This window comes from Rattus norvegicus, chromosome 5 (genome assembly GCF_036323735.1).
Source record: "Rattus norvegicus strain BN/NHsdMcwi chromosome 5, GRCr8, whole genome shotgun sequence".
Taxonomy (NCBI): Eukaryota; Metazoa; Chordata; class Mammalia; order Rodentia; family Muridae; genus Rattus; species Rattus norvegicus.
The window spans coordinates 32,110,375-32,130,480 of NC_086023.1; the positions used below are offsets into that span (position 1 = coordinate 32,110,375).

General features: G+C 39.9%; 1 protein-coding gene across 7 annotated transcripts in view; it reads left to right on the forward strand.

The window, feature by feature from the left end:
• Runx1t1 (RUNX1 partner transcriptional co-repressor 1) overlaps window positions 1-20,106 on the forward strand; it is a 151,933-nt gene that overhangs the window by 125,429 nt on the left and 6,398 nt on the right. For all 7 annotated transcript variants that reach the window (XM_006237901.5, XM_006237904.5, XM_008763550.4 and 4 more), the window contains 2 exons: window positions 6,825-6,893; window positions 12,472-12,662. In XM_006237901.5, coding sequence (XP_006237963.1) covers window positions 6,825-6,893; window positions 12,472-12,662 — 260 coding nt within the window. The remainder of the gene's footprint in view (window positions 1-6,824; window positions 6,894-12,471; window positions 12,663-20,106) is intronic.

A 20,106-nucleotide genomic window follows, 5' to 3' on the forward strand; every position in this document is an offset into this window, starting at 1 on the left:
GGACCTGCTCTCCAGTGCTAAAGAAGTTTCAGAAACTCACTGGAGTCTGACCAGCTCTGGTGAGCATTCACACCCTCCAGAAAGACAGCCTCAGGTCTCTGATATGGAAACTGAAATAAGAAACTTGACCTACAAAAAGCTGTCCCACGGGTGTGCACAAGTTGTTGCTTATAGCAGTGTTTGGTGAATTATATTTTTGATAGTTAAACCGTCACTTCTGCCTTAGGCACTTAGAGGTTATACTCTTCAAAGGCCTCATAATATTTTGCATTTCGTTGCATAGACTATTAGAACGATCACGAGCCTTTTGGACACAGATCAATAGACTGCATAGCATACTATAATGAAACTACCACAATTGTTAAGAGCTGTGCAGTTCCCGGGTTCTAGCATCCAGTAATTATTTTCCTTGTGCGCCTTCCTTTGCTGCTTGATGTGTGAAACCTTTGAATGTGAGGATGGGTCATTTATAATCAGAGACCACAATTATTTACATAAATTGCTTCCTGTCTTCCAGGGTTTAGAACTGAAGGTCTGAATGTGTGTAGTCAAAAGATTGTGAATTATTGGCAAATGCATCCATTTTCTATTCCTGGAAAGTGTTTAATGAGATTCCTGTGGATAGAGAAAGCTATGGTAGCTTTCTATACATGCAGATGCCATTATACTGTAAGTCGTTTACCTTCTGAAGTTTGAAATGGTTGGTCTCAAATGAGACTTTCAGAATATATTATAAAAGATATATTTGGCTCAAATCCAGCCCTCCTCCCATCCCTAATTTGGAAATAGCGGGGTTGTTTAGAAATACACACATTCTCCACATTTGTAAATGGTGTTTAGAGATCTACATGGAGGAAGATCTAGTCTCTAGGACTGATGTGCTGTGCTTGTTTGACTCAATCCCAGCATCACCTTTGAAATGCATCGAGTCAGTGAGGAGAATCGAAAAATAATGCGATTAATCTACCACTAATTGAATTTTAGAAGTTTTCTCCAGATACGAAATAGAGACTCTGTTGTGAATATCTTCTGAATTTTAAACGCGGAGAACATACTGATCTCATCATGCTGTCTTCATTCTTTAAATAAAATGCAAGTTGATATCTTAAAGTACTTTTTTTTTCCTTGTAACTCAGCCCAACATCTAACTTGCTATGCAGCTGGCATGGACTTGAACTTCTCATCCTCTTACCTCTTTCTCTAAAATGCTAGGATTTTGGGCAAGTTCACTACTCTTGCCTCAAAGAACTTTTCAAAACAAGATTTTTTTTCATTCGGGATATTCGTTATTTTTGTTATTCCTCTTTTGCTGTCCAGAAAAAAACTCTATTCAATGGCTAAAAACTTTAGTAAACTATTCCTCAATCTCTCGCTCATCTTGTTAAAGCATGACCCTTCTACCTTTATGCTTTGCAGTCTGATATACTTGCCTGACGGGAGCTAGGTAGTAGGGTGAGAATTGGCAGACCGCATCATAGATTCAGGATTGGCTGCCTGATCCTTGCTTTGTTCCCTGAGTGTTTGAGTACCCTTCCTTCCCTGCATCCCCTCTCCTGGTATTCTGCTGCTTGAATTCTTCTTTTGGATCCTAAGATTTTATTTACTTTAAATTACTTTGTGTTTTACTTGCTTGAAAATATTCTAGAGTCTTTCTACAGTTCCCTGTATACCTCTTTTTTGTTTGTTTGTTTTTGGAGAACATTTGATAACTCATTAGAAAAAGGTTATCTAATGGCGGGTTTAAGGCTACCATCAGGAAACTGACACATGGAACCCTGAAGTCCGATGCATGGATTTCTTGTGGTTTTTCAAAGAATATTGAGATGGTGGGGCAGCGCTGTAGAAAGTGCCTCTGTATTTGTTCTGGGAAGAGCTTTTTTTTTTTTTTTTTTTTTTTTTTTTTTAACCAGAAATGAGTTTTGGGTTGATTTAAGTGGGAGGAAAAAGGAGGCTGGTCTTTCATTAAAAGGTCAGCCTTTCGAGAATGTTTGAAGTGACTGAGGAGATCATATTTAAAGTCACTCAGTTGGCAAGGTGTGTATGCTCAAAGCAGCACTGAATTGCTATATTCCTTCTGGGTTTATCCAGCTTGTCCTTAAAGTGCAGATTCTGGGTTGATTCTACATTTGAGTTCTTGGTTCTCTCTACACTTGGGAGTCACAAATTTCACTGTGCTTCAGTTTCCTAATCTCCAAAAGGAATGCACGTGTTGCAGGCAGTTCTACCAGTATTAAGTGGCATAACATGTAAAATTAAGGGGCTGTGTCCTGACACAGATAAATCCTAATATTGTGGTGCTCGTCAAAAGTTGGTAGAATTTTTGAGGGGGAAGAGGACTCGCCATTCGAGCTTGCAACATGATAGTCAATTCTCAGATACTTTTTTCAGCTAAAAAATATATATAAATATATATATATAAATATATAAATATATATACATATACATATATATATATCCCAGCATGAATTTTATTGACAGAGATATTTAAAAAGGAATTTTGCCTTAAACATAATACTGTATTTAATTCGTCATCCATGACTAGAGAAAAAGTTTTCTTTCAACCAAAGAAGCACTCATTCTTCGTTCTCTACTGCCAGAACATAAAAACCATAAACACGTTGTTCAGAGCAGAGCTGTGTGTAAAATTTGGATTTGTATTCACCTGTATTGACTCTGTAATCACATCATGAAGTTCATCTCATGGCCACATAGCAGAGTCTATAGGGCAAATGCCTGTCATGTCTTAAACGTTTGCTTTCTCTAATGATAGTGTGTTTAAAACACTGAAATTAAAGATGTCTATATTCTCAGTAGATGTCATAAGGGATGGTTCTTCCCAGAACCTAAGGGGTGCTCACTGATAAAGATGGATATTGTAAAGCAGCAACTAGTTTTGAGGCTCTGTGGGGGTTTCCACAAGACGGCATTGAGATTTCTAAATCAATTACCCTTAACAAATCCCAAAAGGAGCATTTGTGAGGACAAAATTATGTAACGTATTTTCTCTTTTATTGATCCCTGTAATAGATATGATCATGATCACAGACTCATTCTGCACACTGCAGGATGAAGGCCATGCCTAGGTGCTGCCAAGCTTTGAGCATTGCTGTCCTGGGTCAGATGAGGTCACATTGGTTCTCCAAAGGCTCTCAGCTCACCCCTTCTTGTATAAGGATGGTGGCCCTTGCTGTATCTAGTATCCAAAGGTCTCCATTATGTTGTAAATGGAGTACATCTCCCATCTCCTCCACACATCATGGACCTCTTCTTTTCCTTTTCTTCTAACATTTCCTTTCATGGCTCCTTCTGTTGATGAGGGGTCTTGTTGTCCTGGGGGGGGGGGGGTGCCACCTCCTCTTCCCTTTATCTCCAAACAATTTGTACTTCAAAGCAAGCAAACTTAACGTAAAAGGAGTGTTCTTCTCATATTGTGTACATGTTTTACATTTGAAATTCAATCTTGATTGATGCCCCATCTCATTCTACTCTTGAGTTTTAGAAGAACTATCCATTTTTATAGCAACTGCTATTTTAAAGATAGTTTACAAAGAAGTTAGTGGTTACAAATATGTTTCTTTGAAAGGAGCTAGAGTTTTAGAATTTTTCTCTCTAGATAAGCCAGAATTTTAACAGTTAAGTCATAGAAGTTTTATCTCTTTTCTCCTATTTATCAACATCAGGATTTTTTTTCTTTTCTTTCTTTTTTTTATTGTCTCATAAGCTCCTTTGCCTACACAGCTTCTACTACTCAATTAGTCACTGCTTCTTAACCAGAAGATAGTTAATCTTGAAATTGCAATTACATAATCAAAAGATATGTAAAATGTATTAATTGTGTGGTTTCTGTGGCCTGTTAGATTGTAATATTTGTCCTGAAAGCAAATACCTTCTGAGACCTACCTATTTGACTGTTCTGTTCTTCCTGTTTTTAGGCCTGATGTTCAGCAAAAGTTCCATGACTTAGAACTAGAGACGCTGCTATGAAAAGTGTGTGTGTGTGTGTGTGTGTGTGTGTGTGTGTGTGTGTTTGTGTGTGTGTGTGTGTGTGTGTTAATTCAACAACTTTGAAAAAAACACTTTTAGAAATTAGCATTATGGGCTGGAGAGATGGCTCAGTGGTTAAAAGCACTGACTGCTCTTCTAGAGGTCTTGAGTTCAATTCCCAGCAACCACATGGTGGCTCACAGCCATCTGCAATGGGATCCTACCCTGTCTTCTGGTGCGTCTAAAAATAGCTACAGGATTATGAAAGCTGCTCTTCACAATTGGCTTCAGTATTTCTTTTTAGGAGTTGGGTCTTTGTGGATACCAAGGTGCGTCATTTAGAGAAATGTAGCCAGAGTAAGACATAATGGATACCAAGATATCCACTGCAAAGCACATGGAAGATGAAAAAGTTGACCGAATCCTAAAGAATTTAATGGAGATTGAAGGCATAAATATACACATGGTTTAAGTAACATTCGTGAAGATTTTATTTGTGTAATTTTAAGTATCTGCTTCCAAGGAGAAGGACAGTGAACTGGTACCTATAGGAACAATTTCAATCCAACACAGAAAGCAATATGCTTACAGATAAATTCTTTGGAGTGCATTTGCATACTGCAAGCTTCTCCAGAGCTTCCTTGAAGGTCGCGTGCTATGTGGTTGAGCACTGGGAGACGCAGTCCCTGCAGTGTTTTCCTCTTCCTAGTTCCTTACAAAGAGTATTTTTCCTCACTGCTGACGATGATAAGCAGAAGCAGTGATTGCAATCCCTCCTTTTGCCTCAGAGTTTATCTGTGTCTCCTCAGTTTGCAAGTGGGACAGCTCAAACATGGAGAAATCAACTTGCCTGCTGCCCCAGGGTAGTAGCCAACACTCCAGATTTGTTTCTTTCCACTGGATTGTAGTCCTGCTTCTCTTTACTTTGTGCTGACTGGAATTAGTAGTTAGCACCTGTCGTGTCTGTGCTTTGGACAGCGGTGTGGCCTTTCCATCATTTATAATAATGCTTGCTTATTTACCGAAAGGCAGTTGTTAAACTAGTGAACTTTCTTTACCCTGCTTAATGAAACGAATGAAAGCAAAAAGAACCTACCCCTTGCTACTTTCAGGTGTTGGCTTTTATTGTTGGCTGTACACTCCACAGATCTGTTGTTATGCTTAAAGAAAGGCATGTTATCCTATGCTAAAGTCTTTAATGATTAATACTATATCACATGCTGCATGTGAACTTAACCACATTCCATCTCCTGTGGAAATACTTAGGATGGTACGGAAGGTAAGCTTGAAGAACTTGTCAGCAGCATTGTATAGCCTCTAAGTCATATAGACAGCAAATAATTTTCTCTAATTTTCTTGAAGAAGAAGAAGAACAACAACAACAACAAAACAGTTCTTAAATAAAACAGTTACTTCACAGTTGTTACTTACTTTACAGAATGAGCAATTCCAATAACATTTCAGCAATAGATCAGAGGCTTTCGATAGATCCCTCACCAAATTACCATAGGCTATTTAAAATTACCTAGGGAAAATCAGTGTTCTGGCTCACTGATAGTCTGTGTACCATGCTCAGATTTGCATATATTTAAAACATTCATATCTAATGACATAGCTAATGTGGCTGTCATTTTTCTTCTTTTTGGTCTTCTTTAGCTGCATAATAGAAAACTGGAAAATATTTTTCTTGTCTTAAACAAAACCATTCTAATAATGTATTTTTTATAAAAGGACAGTTTGTCCTTTGAGAGTTCACATAGGTATACGTATGATACAATTTCAGCTGAAATTTATCATACATTGATTATTGTAGTTTAAGAAGTTCAATTGATTATTCTCTTTCTTAATCCTTCTGAAGTCTTCTGTCTGATATAGTAATACTTGTCTCTAATTCTACCACTTAAGGAGGAATAAAAAAACCTTGAATGTAGTCTTACATTAAAAATCCAGCATAAAAGACCTGTTTTGCATAAGGAATAAATCGAGTTTGAATATATAGGCTTACATTGAAAATTCAGCATGGAAGATTGTGTGGCATATTTATTTTCTAACTAGGGAAACCATAACAAACTTTATTTTCAAGGAACATAGAAATATTAAATGTTCACAGTTTTTGTATGCATGTGTTATTTGGACGTTAGCATTCTTGTGCCTACTGTACTTTCTCAAAATTTTAAAATATGAAAACATAATGAACCTAGCATTTAAAATAGAGTTTTATTTCCCCTCTGGACAAAAGATGAACCATTTTCTCACTGGTCAACTGAATGTTCGCAAATCCTTTCTAATACTGTCTGGCTCCATCTTTCAAACTTATACGACGTAATGTGTGAGAAAGTTGAAATGCACAATAGGATGTTAAAGAAATAAGTGTGAGAGGATTAGCCCCAGAGTGGAACTCACTGGCTGTCTATTACGGTAGAATCAGCACTCTGTATAAATTATTTTACCGTATGATTGATTTTTAAATTACAAGTCTCACTTTTATAAGGAGTCACCAACCATAACGTGCTCCAAAAATACAAAGTACACCTGTAGACATCATCACCATGAGAAAGTCCTGGGAAGCCTGTTCCCAGCATCACCCTGGATCCTGAAGTGAAGCTGCTATGGGTATGAGTGTGTGATGTGTTTGGACCAGTGACCTCCTTCCCTTGGGTTCTGATGACTAGCTTTGCTATTTTTGCACACTTTCTTGATGTGAACTATTCAGCCTTTGAACAATGCATTTTTGCAACGAAGCCAAGAGGAGTTGCTTGCTTGATTCTGCATGAGGCCATGGCAATGCTGATCTGATCGTGCTCTCCTCTCCTCTCCACTGTCTCCTTTCATTTTCATAGATGCACATCGGGAATTCCTTCACAGGCCTGCGTCTGGATACGTGCCAGAGGAGATCTGGAAGAAAGCTGGTAAGAATTGTTTAAAAACATGAGTTCAGTGTTCTGGCAGCTGTGTGCAGTTGTTAATGCTGTGATGTGAGTAGTGACAAGAGAGGACTTCACTGCGAACAACAACAATAGCAAAAGCAAAGCAAAACAGAGCAAAAACCACAAAACAAAACAAACTAAGAGGGGAAAAAAAACCCTCATTAATATTCTCAAACCAGGCCTGATTAAAACATGAAATAGTTTTTATTTTCATAGCATCTGCTAGTGCCATTATAATTGAAAGACTGGCATGTTTCCTTTATAACCTTCTCCCCTCCCCCCGTTTTGTAGCATCTGTAATGGGTTCACAGTGAAATTTTGGCACAGGAGGTCTTAACTTGCATGGAGCTTTTCTTTGATGAGGAAAGAAATCCAGTGTTTTAGGAATTAAATTACATACATCAGCATTTTTCTCTGCGTTCTAAAGTCTGACCTAATCTAGTGGACTTGTTAAGGAACTTTGGAAGGATCATTATTTTTCAGTTATAGTCTGGTATTAAAATCACTCTTCTGTGGTATTTAATATTAAGCCATCAGAGCTAAGTTCCTTTTTAAGTTGAGCAACACAGCGACTGGACCTTTAATTTCCACACAGGCCATTCATTCACTCCCATTACTGTCTGTTGCTGTGCATGATGGGGTAGATTTGAAGCTTCCCATGACCCACTGACTCGGTATTGGGCTTACAGGTTAGAACGGGTAGACACTCTGTGGAGTACCAGCTAAGCATGAAACCTTTAAAAATCCGCCTCATGAGATCAAAGATAAGCCTGGGTTCAAGAGCCTATGATTATACACAGAACAGATCACAGCCGTGCCTGGGAGCTGCTGAAATTTCAATTGTTAAAACAGTTTCTCTTTGAGAAGGGCTGGGGCCAGTTCCATCCTGTGGACACACAGCTGGCCCAAGCTGTCTTGGGAAAGGGTCTTCGTTGTTATTACTGTTTTTCGGCAAAAGATTTCTCTTTAGCTTTTGGTTGGATTTAGCTGTCTGTAGCTCTTTACCACTTGGTGAATATTTGGTCATGTATACTTTATCTGTGTGTTTTATAAGATGTCTAAGACGCCCTACTTTTTTGTGAGACTGATAACAGTTTTCTCAAGTCTGATAGAATTACTGTTCCGAAGCTCAGACCTAGAGCTAGAAAGCGCTCTCACATGTTCTCTCTACAAAGCCAATTGAGCCTCTGGATTCATTGCTGAAGCAGGAGTGGTTTGGTGCTCACTTGTGTTATTCACCAATACATTTATCGTCACCTCTATGTGTGTATATATACACACTACATATAACCAGTTGTGCTAATAGTCTCGGGTTCTCCCAAGTTGTTACTGACCTGCCAAGCGCCCCCCCCCCCAACCCTAGAAGTTGCTGTATTTTCCCATTGCTTTCTTTTTTCTTTCAAATCCACTTTTGAGGGACCAAGGCCTGCCATTCCAATAAGAGCTACAAAGAATTGTCATTTTGGGTTGCAAAAGGATGAGTTAGGCGAAATGTCCTTCTCTGTTCCCTTCGTTACCTGTATTTAAGTTAAATTCTTGATTGTTCCTAAAGAGATCGACTGTGAGGTCTTGCATAGTCCAAATTCCCTCTGCTGTTATCTGCTACTAAGTAAGAGCAGATTTTCTTGAATACACCACCTTTCCTGGAAAGTCAGATTGAATAGCTAAGGAATTCCTCCTGGGAGCAACCAACAGACAGCCAATTCAGACGTGTACTTTGTGCTTCCCACGGAATCAAAGTTGTGTTTTGTCTTCTTCTTGGTTTCTCTTATTTGACCTATGGGAGTCTATGGAATCCTCCATTATGTCCTTCCCAGTCCACTCTGTATGTTCTCAATCCAGTCTTGATGTAGTTTAGGTTCGTGGGTCTTAGACGCTGAGAAAGAACAACTTTGTCTCTCTTGTGTCCAGGTAATGCTGAAGATGGAGGGAACCTTGCCAGGAGAGTTTGGTGTTATTTTTAGATGCGTCTTTCATCTGCATCCTTTGTCATTCTAAGATATGGTTAGGTTGTGGTACAGATGACATTTGTTCTTTTCTTACTGTGGTAGCCACTCATCACATCAAGCAGTCTGGACTAACTTTCTATAGATGAATGCTAAATATTAAGGCGTGGATGGGAGCTTTACCTAGAGACCTCTGTGAGGTGCTTGTGGGGTCTTCCTGGACAGATTTCTTAAGAAGCAGTGAGTGTCAAGGATGAAAGGTTCCTAATGAGTATCAAAGCATCCAGCACATGAGAACACCACAGGTAAAACGGGTCATCAGCAAAGCTTCTTAAACTTGAAAAGGACTCTACAACTTAACTCTGTAAGCAGAAAAACAAGACAAAACCCACACCTAGGTCTAATAGTTCACACCTGTAACCCCCATACTTGAAGACTGAGGCAGAGGGATGCTTTTTTTTAAGAGAAGCCTATAAAGGGTGCCTTTGCCACAGAAGTGCTATGTTCCATTCTCATAGCAAAAGAAAACTAAGCAGAAAATATTTGAAAAATGCCGCATAGACACAACCCTCGGGTAATACAACACACGTAATACAATCACGGGTACTGCCCTCACTCAATTATAACGACTTTATTTTTATTTTCATATACGCTTCTATGTCTGTGTTAGGGTGGCAGGTTTGGGAGTTACACACAGTTGTGCCCTGCAGGAAATTGAACCCAGGTCCTCTAGAGGAGCAATCAGTGCCCTCAACTGCTGAGCCATCTCCCCAATCCCAGAAATTATAATTATTAAAGTAGTTTTAATTGTGTTTTCCAGTTTTTATGTCATTTTATTTTGATATTATTGTAAACTTGCATAAAAATTAAAAAAAGTAATCCTTTCTCCTTTCATCCTGACTCTTCACTTTACCATATTTGGATAGTGTTCTCCTTCTCACACTTTTTGTCTTTTGCTCTGCTTCTCTGTTCAGATATACACACACACACACACACACACACACGCACACATATGCACACATGCCAATGCACACAAACACACCTTCACACAGACAAAAACATACACAAAAAACCAACACACAAACATACACATACACACAGTCGCACATAACCACACATACCACACATATACACACGCACATACAAATATACACACAAAGGCACACACACACACACACACACACATACTTATAAACGTACACACTCCAAACACACACACACACACACAAATACACACACACTCAAAAACATAAACATAGTACACATAAATGTAATATACACACACTCACAAACTCACACACACAAATGCACACATGAACAAACATGACCACGTGCACATACACACAAAAACATACACAAAATACCCATACACACAAACCTACACATGCACACAAACACACAGAAATATACACACACTTCACATGTACATATGCATATACAAATAAACACACACGCCATGCACACATACACACTTAAACATGCACACAACAAATATACACACAGACAGCATACACCCTAACATACATTCATGAACACTCACACAATTGTACACACACACACACACACACACACACACACACACACACACACGAGAGAGAGAGAGAGAGAGAGAGAGAGAGAGAGAGAGAGAGAGAGAGACCCTATGTAATCCACTGATAGTTTAATGACATTTAATCCATATTTTCAAAAAGTTTACGAACCCTAACAAACCATGGTGGCAACATCCACTTTTCTCTAAAAGTCGTATTTTTAAAAGCAAGAGCAAAGCAAACAAATGAACGCAAAAGTTACAAAGGATCCTTACAAAACTGGAAGGGAAAAAAAACCCAACCAAATGTAAAAGTAGTTTTGAGATTGTGACTGAATGTTTTCTTCAGTGAATTTCTTTTCAAAGGATCAGAGAATGTTTGCAGTTGGTAATAAATATGCAAGCACCTTGCAAATGTCCTACCAATTCTCTTTGCTGATCTGTATATGCCTGTGGGATTAGAATAGGAATGCATAATTTAAATATAAATTGCCTGATTTGCATATACAATTAGTCAAGCTACAGCTTTGATCCTAAGCAAAAATTATTGTCCTGTATTACCGCTTAGATAGAATTTTAATTCACCTTGAATATTCAAACTAAATTAGACTCTGGCTCTATGGTTAGAAGGGCAGTACTTCTCCGTTGCCCCGAGTCATTTATGATAGGGTAATAAAGGCAGCGTTTTTTGGCCTCTTGGTGAAGAAGGTGCTGGGAGCTGTGTGCAGCATGCTGATTCCATCCAGATTCGAATTGCATACCTTGCAGGAGCTGACAGAAGCTTATCATGGTTTAGTTAACATTTCCAATCTGGACCCTGCCTTTAGAGTATAGTGTCGGAGTCTTAACCAGACATTATGTGCAGGGAAGGTACTTTAGGGATAATGGTGCTAAGTGACAGAAGCTCCAGGAAGCATGATACTGAGTCCCAGGAGGAGGCTTCCGATGGCCTGTAGGTTACGTACTGGAGAATCAACCACGGAGAACTTACGACACCCTGAGAGGACTTGCATCCCTTAAACTTTTCATCTACAGTAAAACATTTTTATTAGGAATCTATGTTTTTAATTAAACAGAACATTTAATTAAGGTGCTTTTTAAGTGGGTGAAACAATTAAGTGCAAACACTTGAATAAAACATGTCATAATTAGTTTTAATAGAGTGTTAATTGGTAGTAGGTTTGCCAAGTTAATAATTACTGCTTATTAAATTTTCAATTAATCATTGTCATTTTGCTTTTGAATAAAGATGAAAATTAGATAAACTAATTCTCAAGGAGGATATTTTCCCTTGTTAATTTGAACAGTTAATTTTTCTTTAAACGGAAAGTACTTGTTTTACTCGTCAATCTTCTGTTGAACATTGGTTGAATCTTTGTACCTCAACTGCAGCCAAAACTGAAAGGCTAATTGGACACCTTGTAAGTTTTTAGTCAAGTCTGATTGTGTGGCTTGAGGTGACTCCCTTTTGTTTCTCCATTGCAACAGGTGGTAGTTTCAAGCTATTGTGTGTATGTTCCAAGTAGACAGAGAACATCTTAAAGCATAGAAATGGCAAGGTCCTCTTAGAAAGATCTCTGTCATTTGCTCTGTGGAAGCACGTATCTGTATTATTCAAGAAATGACAAAAAAAATTAAACTGCACCATCTAGTTCATTATTTATTGTATACAAAGGGTCCTACTGTACAGCCCAGGCTGGCCTTGAACTCCTGAATTCACCATGATGTCAGGCTAAAATCTAAGTTCCTTGTGTGTCTGAATGAGGCACACAAGTCCCAAGTTCCTTGTGGGCATTCTTGCTCCTTACCAAGACCCAGAATCATCTCTGAAGGCAATGTTGTTGGAGAAAAGTTAAGTAAATATATAAGCACTAGAAATATTCCCAAGGAGGCCATGCCGAAAGAATTCTGATTTTTTTGGTTTCCTAGATGAATTTCAAAGGTCAGGTTCTTTAGAGAGGTAGAACTGTCCAGCCGTTTGGAGAAGAGCTGGTTTTGTTCTGTGCACTTCTGTTAAGGGATGGGTGCTTGGGGTGCTGAGCTAACCTGGAGATATTCTGTTCCTTGGCCTGGCTCGGTATCACAGAGGAGGCTGTGAATGAGGTGAAGCGACAGGCAATGACGGAGCTGCAGAAAGCCGTGTCTGAAGCCGAGAGGAAAGCCCATGACATGATCACCACAGAGCGAGCCAAAATGGAACGCACGGTGGCTGAAGCCAAGCGGCAGGCCGCAGAGGATGCTCTGGCAGTCATCAACCAGCAGGAAGACTCCAGTGAGGTAAGGCCTTTTCTCTTTGCAAAGAAAAGACAGAGCATTTGGTTTTGATTCCAGAAGCTCACAAGTGCAAGTGGGAACTGGACTTTAGACAGATCACTGGGAAAAGCTTAGAACAGTGTGTCAAAAATCCAGGCACTGGTGGACTGACCTAGCACTGATGTAAGCGTGTTTATTCATTAGCCACTTGGAAGGAAAGTTCTCTAACTGAGGTGTCGCATTGCGATGTTTGGTAATTGAAACTTAATATGAAAGTCTTTGGATCCATGTGAATGGTGTGTGTGTATAAATGTGTGTGTATGTGTGTGCGCGCGAAGGTGTGTGTGTGTGTGTGTGTGTGTGTCTCAAATATCCTGTAGTCAGAAGATAACCTTAGATGTTGGTCTCTGCCTTTCATATTGTTTTACATGGAGCCTCTTATTCACCTCTGCACATGTGTTGGGCAGTGAACTTCTGGGGACACTCCTGTTTCTATGTCTCATCTCCATGATGGACTGTTGTGATTATGGATGTGTAACTGTCCTGGGGCTTCACAGGGGTTCTGAGAGTTCAAGCTCAGGTCCTTACTTGTGGTGCAAACATGTTACCAACTGAGCCGTCAGACCAGCTCCTAATATGAAATTCATGTTCTCCAAAGTTATATTGACGCCTGGCATTAAAATCACTTTAGTAAGGAATCCTTAAGTCCAATGTCAAAGTACCGTCTGCATGATTTCAATGTTTCTAAAAGAATTTGTGTATAATCTTTGTCTTCATGGCCTCTGTCATAACCATTGCAGTGGTCTTAACATAACATTGCTATCTGAGTAATATTATTAAGTATAGAAATCACTATAATGATTTCTGCACATCCACACACATGCGCTCATTTAAGGCCCAATGATTCAAGGAACTGATAAGTAAATAAACTAGAATGTGGCAGAATGCTTTAAAAAATATTGCCTACAGAGTCAGAACAGCAAAGAATTGTTCCATGTTAATTAATATAGCACACAATCTTCAAGTCCAAAATAACTCCAGATAAAAGACTGCAATTAGCTAGTCTCACATATCTGAACTAGCAAAGGCACAGACTGATAAATCAATGGTCTACTACAATGTGTATCTGTAATTTGTGAGGGAGAGTAAGAATTTAATTTGCAGCAGGCTTTTCTGCAGATGAAAGACCCTGCGGGACTCACTCAATGCGCAGAGTTTCTATTTAATGTGTAGCAGATGAATAACAAGGGGACAAAAGGAATTGATTTTCAACATTTGGTAGTTTCTCAGGAAGAGGGGGACAAAGGGAAGTTTATCTGCCTTTTAATGGCTGACTTTTCCATTGTTGAGTTAAACTAGACAGAAATTCAATTTTACTGGCATCTTGCCTCTAAGATGTATACGGACTTTTTTTTTTTTTTTTTGAGGTGATTAGCATCTTCTGAAGAGAACTTGTACAACTTGGTGATAGTATGAGTCACAATTACCATCCTGTATACATTTTTACTTTCACAGGAACATCCCAGGCCTATATTTATACTTAGAGTATTTGTAGAGGATTGACTTCTACAGACAAATGCCCAGGAAGGAAAAAAGTTAGATATTTACATTCAGGCGATGGTATGCTGGAGTCCTTCAGTCTCTGTATACTTAGTGTCTTTATTATATGACACTATAAACCGGTGCAAAAAAAAAAAAGTATGACGCTTACACTGGTCTTGGCATTAGTTTTATACAGACCTCAAGTCCAGGTCTACAGAATTTACCAGGACTCCTCTCACACAACCTGAAGGACTCCAGTGTCCTCAGGTTAAGGCAGGCCCATTCTGACTCCATGTTGATTGGTTCCTCAGGTGGGGAATCTGTCAAAAATATGAGGTCCCTGTTTCAATTCAATATATAGACAATTCAGAATTCTCACCAATACTATTAAGCTTTGTAATTCCCTTAACCGTTAACTATTTGACTATGTAGATACTATTTTAGATAGTGTATGATTTTGTTATTTTAATAAAAGGAAGTCTGGTTATGGAAGAAACTGGTTAAAAATATATACATTATCTTTAAATGTAAAAGTTATTGATTTTTATATGTCTTATTAGAATCATTTAACAGCTGTCCTCCCTTCCCTCTCCTTTCTTGTCAGTTGTGATGGATTAAATGAGGATGACCCCAATAGACTAATGCATTTGAATGTTTGGTCCCTAGTTTGTGGAACTGTTTGGAAAGGATGAGGTGTGGCCTTTTTGGAAGATGTCTGTTACTAGCAGTGAGCTTTAATGAGATAGTATTGTCTTCTTCCCTCTGTCTATAAGAAAGCTGAGTCTTGGGTGACTTGTTCCACGGCTCAGATGATATGTGAGCTGGTCCTCAGTCCAGGTTGCTAAGGTAGCCACCTGGCAATAGAAGGATTCTTTCCCCTGGACGAAGTATATACTAGTATTTTCCAATCACTCATACACAGTTCTCTAACTTTCTAAACTAACAACATCACAACTGACACAATGACGAGGAAATATGAATAGCAGCCAAGATGTTGGAAGGAATAGGGGAGTTGAGGAGACCACAAGAAGGGCCTGTGGTATTTGGTTAGAGTCATTATAGGAACTGAAGAAAGAGGAATTAAAATAAAATGACCCAGTCTTAGGACTGTAGGCTACCAATGACTCAGGCAGATGGCACTAGATTCAGCTGTCAGTTTTAGAGAGAGGTAAGCTCACATTGAACATGTAGTGAGTTAGGAAGTGTTGCCTGGAAAGGCAGGAGGGGCACAGGAAGCAGGTTTACATCACTGGTTTGTAGCGCCTGCGGAAACTTCAGGTAGAGAGCACTTAGGAAGGAGGAGACAGTTCTTTATACCAGTCCCTACTTTTCAAACACCTCCAGGGAACAAAGCAGGCTTTGTAATGGAATAACAGAATATTAGCATCCTGAAAACAAAAATCAGTGGCTATTTCACCGAGGGAATTAAAAGGAAGGAATGGAGGACAGGCCCCAGTGGTGAATCTTTCGGGAGTCTACATGAAGACAGAGAGGATGGAGGAGACAAGATGCTACCAGACACTAAGGAAGTTCTTTCCTTGTAGCTAGTAATGCCTTGGGTGAGGGCACTTGATTCCAATGATGTGTAAGCTTTCAGATTCTAGCGGTACGGAGGCACTGCATCTAGAACAGGAACTAGACCTCCGTCTTTATTCCAGCCTGTGCTAAGGCAAAGGAGCCAGGCTGACCACCTGCTGTGTATGCAGGACCTCAGGCTATGTGCTGAAGCCTGGCATAACTCTGAGAAATCCTAGAGCTCCTAGTTTTGCTCCAAGAACTTAAGCTAATTGCCTATGGTTTTAATATCACTCAACAGTGGCACTGAAAATGAAACACAGGCTATCCTGACTCTGAAGCCTGTGGCTAGCTTCCGTGATATCTTGTTGTTTTGCTGCCTGTGTTTTCTGATTCAACCTACACCCACTGTAGGGGATGGTGCTGTCTGCTAACCAATGGGGCTACAGTGGGACTCACAAAAAGATCTGACATTGTCAGAGTGGGGCATATTGAAAAGAGTGTTAGCAGTCTATGTACCAGCTAGATGGGGACTGAGAAGGGCTCAACTTTTAAAGACTTCTGGATCCTGAACTGCAAAAATATCAATGTAGGTCTAACATGTGGTTAAAAATGTCCAGTGTGAGTTCAAGTCAGGGTGTTGCTTCTGTAGAATTTTGTTTTTGGAGAACTAGTAGTACAGCCAGCCCTTTACAATTATGGAATTTCAGGTAGAACAATTTTACTTAAATGTCTTGAGCGTCAGTGAAACAGACAATAATTCCAGAGAAAACCCTTTTTTGTCTCTCAGAAAGAGAGTTGTCAGCAGAGATGACTAGGAGGGATGCATTTTGCTGTTAGGATGGCCAGAATATTCCCTGTATATCTAAATAACAAGATAAAGGAAAGAGCTTCCCTGCCTGAGGGACAAAGAGGTACAGAGAAGATGAAAAGGAATGGAATCTTTGTTATGGAACATCTTCCATCCATCCCTGCTGTATCTGTATACAAGGATATGTCTAATGTATTTTGCAAAGAGGAACTTCCCGATCCAGCCTTAGATTCTTCACCTGCATTCCAGAGCAACTTTGCCCAATGGCTGTGATAAAGCGACATGATCAAAAGTGAGTGCTGTAGCTTAGGGTTTCTTAGACGTGAGAGTGCGTTGTGGTAAGAGGCATGGTTCAGGAGCAGGAAGCTGACAGCTCACATCCTCAACTGCAAGCACGGAGCAAAGAAAGGCAACACGAAATAGAGGAAGGATTTAAATTCTTCAAGCCCACTCCCAGTGATAGACTTTCTCCAGCAAGGCCACAGCTCCTATACCTCTCCAAACGGCCCTACCAACTGTAGGGGCCGAGGGTTCAGATGCCTCCGATAGACAATGGGAGATAACTCATTCAAACCATTACACATGCCTTCTCCATTTCCAGATGAAATGTTCAATGTCTATACTGCTGGCCATGCCTAGATGATAGGCACTCACAAGCAGGACATTTAGTAGAGTTATTCAAGAGAAATACCATATGCATGGCCTTCTAAGGTTTCTGATGAGCTTATAGAGAGAGAGTCCACTTTGGAGGGTTCGGGGTTGGGGGGGTTGTTTTTGTTTGGTTGATTTGGCTTTTTGTTACTTGAGCATGCACTAAGTGCCCTACACATTCATTGCAATGCAGTGTCCAGAGCAATAAAGAATGCAACTTTTAAAAAACTTTTACTCCTCCTGGATCATTCGATCATTCTTTGTTTCATCGTCCTATACCTGAAGGCTGTTACCCTCAGTGGTAGGAGGTAAACAGATAGGACCAAAGAACTTCAGAGTGGGGCTAGAGGTAAAACTAACCAGAGCCCCTTAACTCTTAGATCAGAACCAGGAAGGGCTGAGGCAAGGGGCCTTGGCTCTCCACAGCCCTGCTATCCAAAACATCTGTTTCTGTATTTGGCTCGGTTCCATTTTTTTTTTTTAAGTAAAATTATTCCCATCTTTGAAAACACTTTAAAAAATAAAGAAGTCCCCATTCTGTCTCCTCTTTCCACTCCCCAGCACATGCATTTGTAATTACCTGGTTTAGTCTGTGTGTTTAATCAGTTTAAATTGAGAATGTTGCGTACATCTGATTTCAATCTGAAGGAGCCATTGAGTACTGGGCAGTTACCACCCTGGAGTCTGCCAAAATGTGCCTCTGCCAAAACGCGATAGGACTCACACCGGGGTGTTTCCTAAAGACGCCACTTGACTCAGATTAGATGTTTAATTTCCTTAAAATATTGTTTTGGATTTGGGTCTCTGTTCCCTAATTGGGATTTTCTGATGTAATTTAGGAATATCGCTTATTTGCTGAGTTTGTTCCAGGACCCAGCTGGCAATCTCATGAAAGCTAAACCTCGCAGAAGGAAACCTCACTCTGAGTGTATAGTGTTGGACCTCGAGCTTTGAAGGCTGGGCCAGGCCCACATTTCCTGACAATGTCATGGAAACATCATCTAGGCAATGCAACAGAATGAAGTTTGGGAGAGGAAGGCTCCCCAAATACAGTGATAGTCAGAGTTTGTGCACCTGCATGATTTTCTTTTCCTTTTTTTACTCTTTTGAGAATGGGTTTTCAAGATCCCAGTAAAGCAGCCCAGGACTGGCCTTAGCTTTCCATGTGACGCGTGGGATTTCAGGAGTGAACTACCACACCTGGCCTCTTGAGAAATTCATCTTAAATTAGTTAAACTGGGGGGTGGGGGGAAGGTGTGGTACTGACTATCCATTACAGATTTGTTTTACTAACAACAGTCATGTATCAACTAAGTTTGTGGTTTGAGATCGTAGATTGTGTTGTGCCTTTCTCTCTAGCACTGAAATTTCTAAATGGTTAAGAGTGAACGTTACAGAGCTGGATGTTTTCGAAACTGCGTGTGCTTGTGAATGTGTGTGTGTGTGTGTGTGTGTGTGTGTGTGTGTGTGTGTGTGTGTATGTGTGTGTGTGTGTATGAACTACATAGATTACAGGAAAATGTTCAGGAGTGGGGTTTCTTCTTCTATCATGTTGAGGCAGGATCCATCTAGTTTCTGGAGCTATGACATGTTCCACTGGATAGCTATCACCTGCACATCTGGACTTAACACAATATCTATCCATGTACATGTGTTCCTGAATTGAACACAAGTCATCAGGCTTACACAGAACACAGTATTATCCACTGAGCTATCTCATTGGTCCTTTTAGAAGGTTCAAAACCAGAGTTCTTGAAGTTCCTTGCTTCTGGTCCTTGAAAGGCTCCAGAGTCCCCTTGTTAGCAGTTAATGTAATTCCTGGAAAGCCTCTATGTACTCTACATTGTGAAGGAGATTTATCTGTTAGGGGATGGTCTCTAGACATACTTCCACCACAATGAAACCACAATAAACACGGAGAACACAGTAAAAAACCTTGAAAAAAAAAATCTCTGTTGTTACTTTAAAATCTGGTTTAACTGTGATGAAATCACAACTGTCAGCCAATTGGGTTATCAGACTGTATCTAAAGATCTGGTTTCTCAAGAAAATAATCGAAGCCATTGACAAGAGCTGGGGATGTAGCTGAGTGGGCGAACACTTGCTTACCATGTGGAAGGCCCTGGTGCCTGGCACTGCCAAAACAGAAGACAGTCATAGAAAGCTTAGTGGGGTAAGTTTGCAGCCACCTGACACAGCTCTTCAGAGCAGAGTTAGTCTTTCTAAGGAATTAGAAACATGCTTTATCCTCTTGAGATGAACACTTTGATATAGCTTTTGGAGATTCTGTCTCTCTTGCAGGAAGCATCCCTGAGAGTTTTGTCACAATTGGTCTCCACCCCTTTGCCCTGGCTTCCTTTAGATCCACCCCACACAGGTGTTCTTGCGTCTCTAGGACATCTGTGCTCCAATTCATGAGGTGTTTATCTTAGCGTGTAAATCTCAAAGGTAACCTCATTTCTGCTTTTCTCGTGTCTTGCAAGATGCCACACGAAGCTGGCAGCTGGTGTTCTGGGGCCAGGGTTTTTTAGTCTGGATGCATAGTTAAGCCCCATTTCTCTCTGCCGTTCTAACTTCCCTGGGTTACAAGGGAGGGCTACCAGCTGGTAAATGCTGTATCCAAATAGAACAGTCATTTACCAAGTCTTAGGATTTCTTCTTGTTTTTCAAGACTAAATTAGATATCAGTTGATTTTTTTTTTTTTAAAGAATCTTTAAAGAAGTAAAGGGTGCTTTTCTAAGATTAACCTGGCATTTGACTGTTAGGGATACTGAGTGCACAGTGTGGGAAGAGCTACTACTCTGCTGTATCTTGTCTGGCTGGGATGGAAAAGGGTACCGAACCCTGTTTCTTATGGTTCATTGACTCCAATACTGTGATCTTGTAGTTCCTTTGTGGTTCCTGTTAGCATCCAGAAAGAAAGAGCCTCTGTCTCAGAGTAGTATATT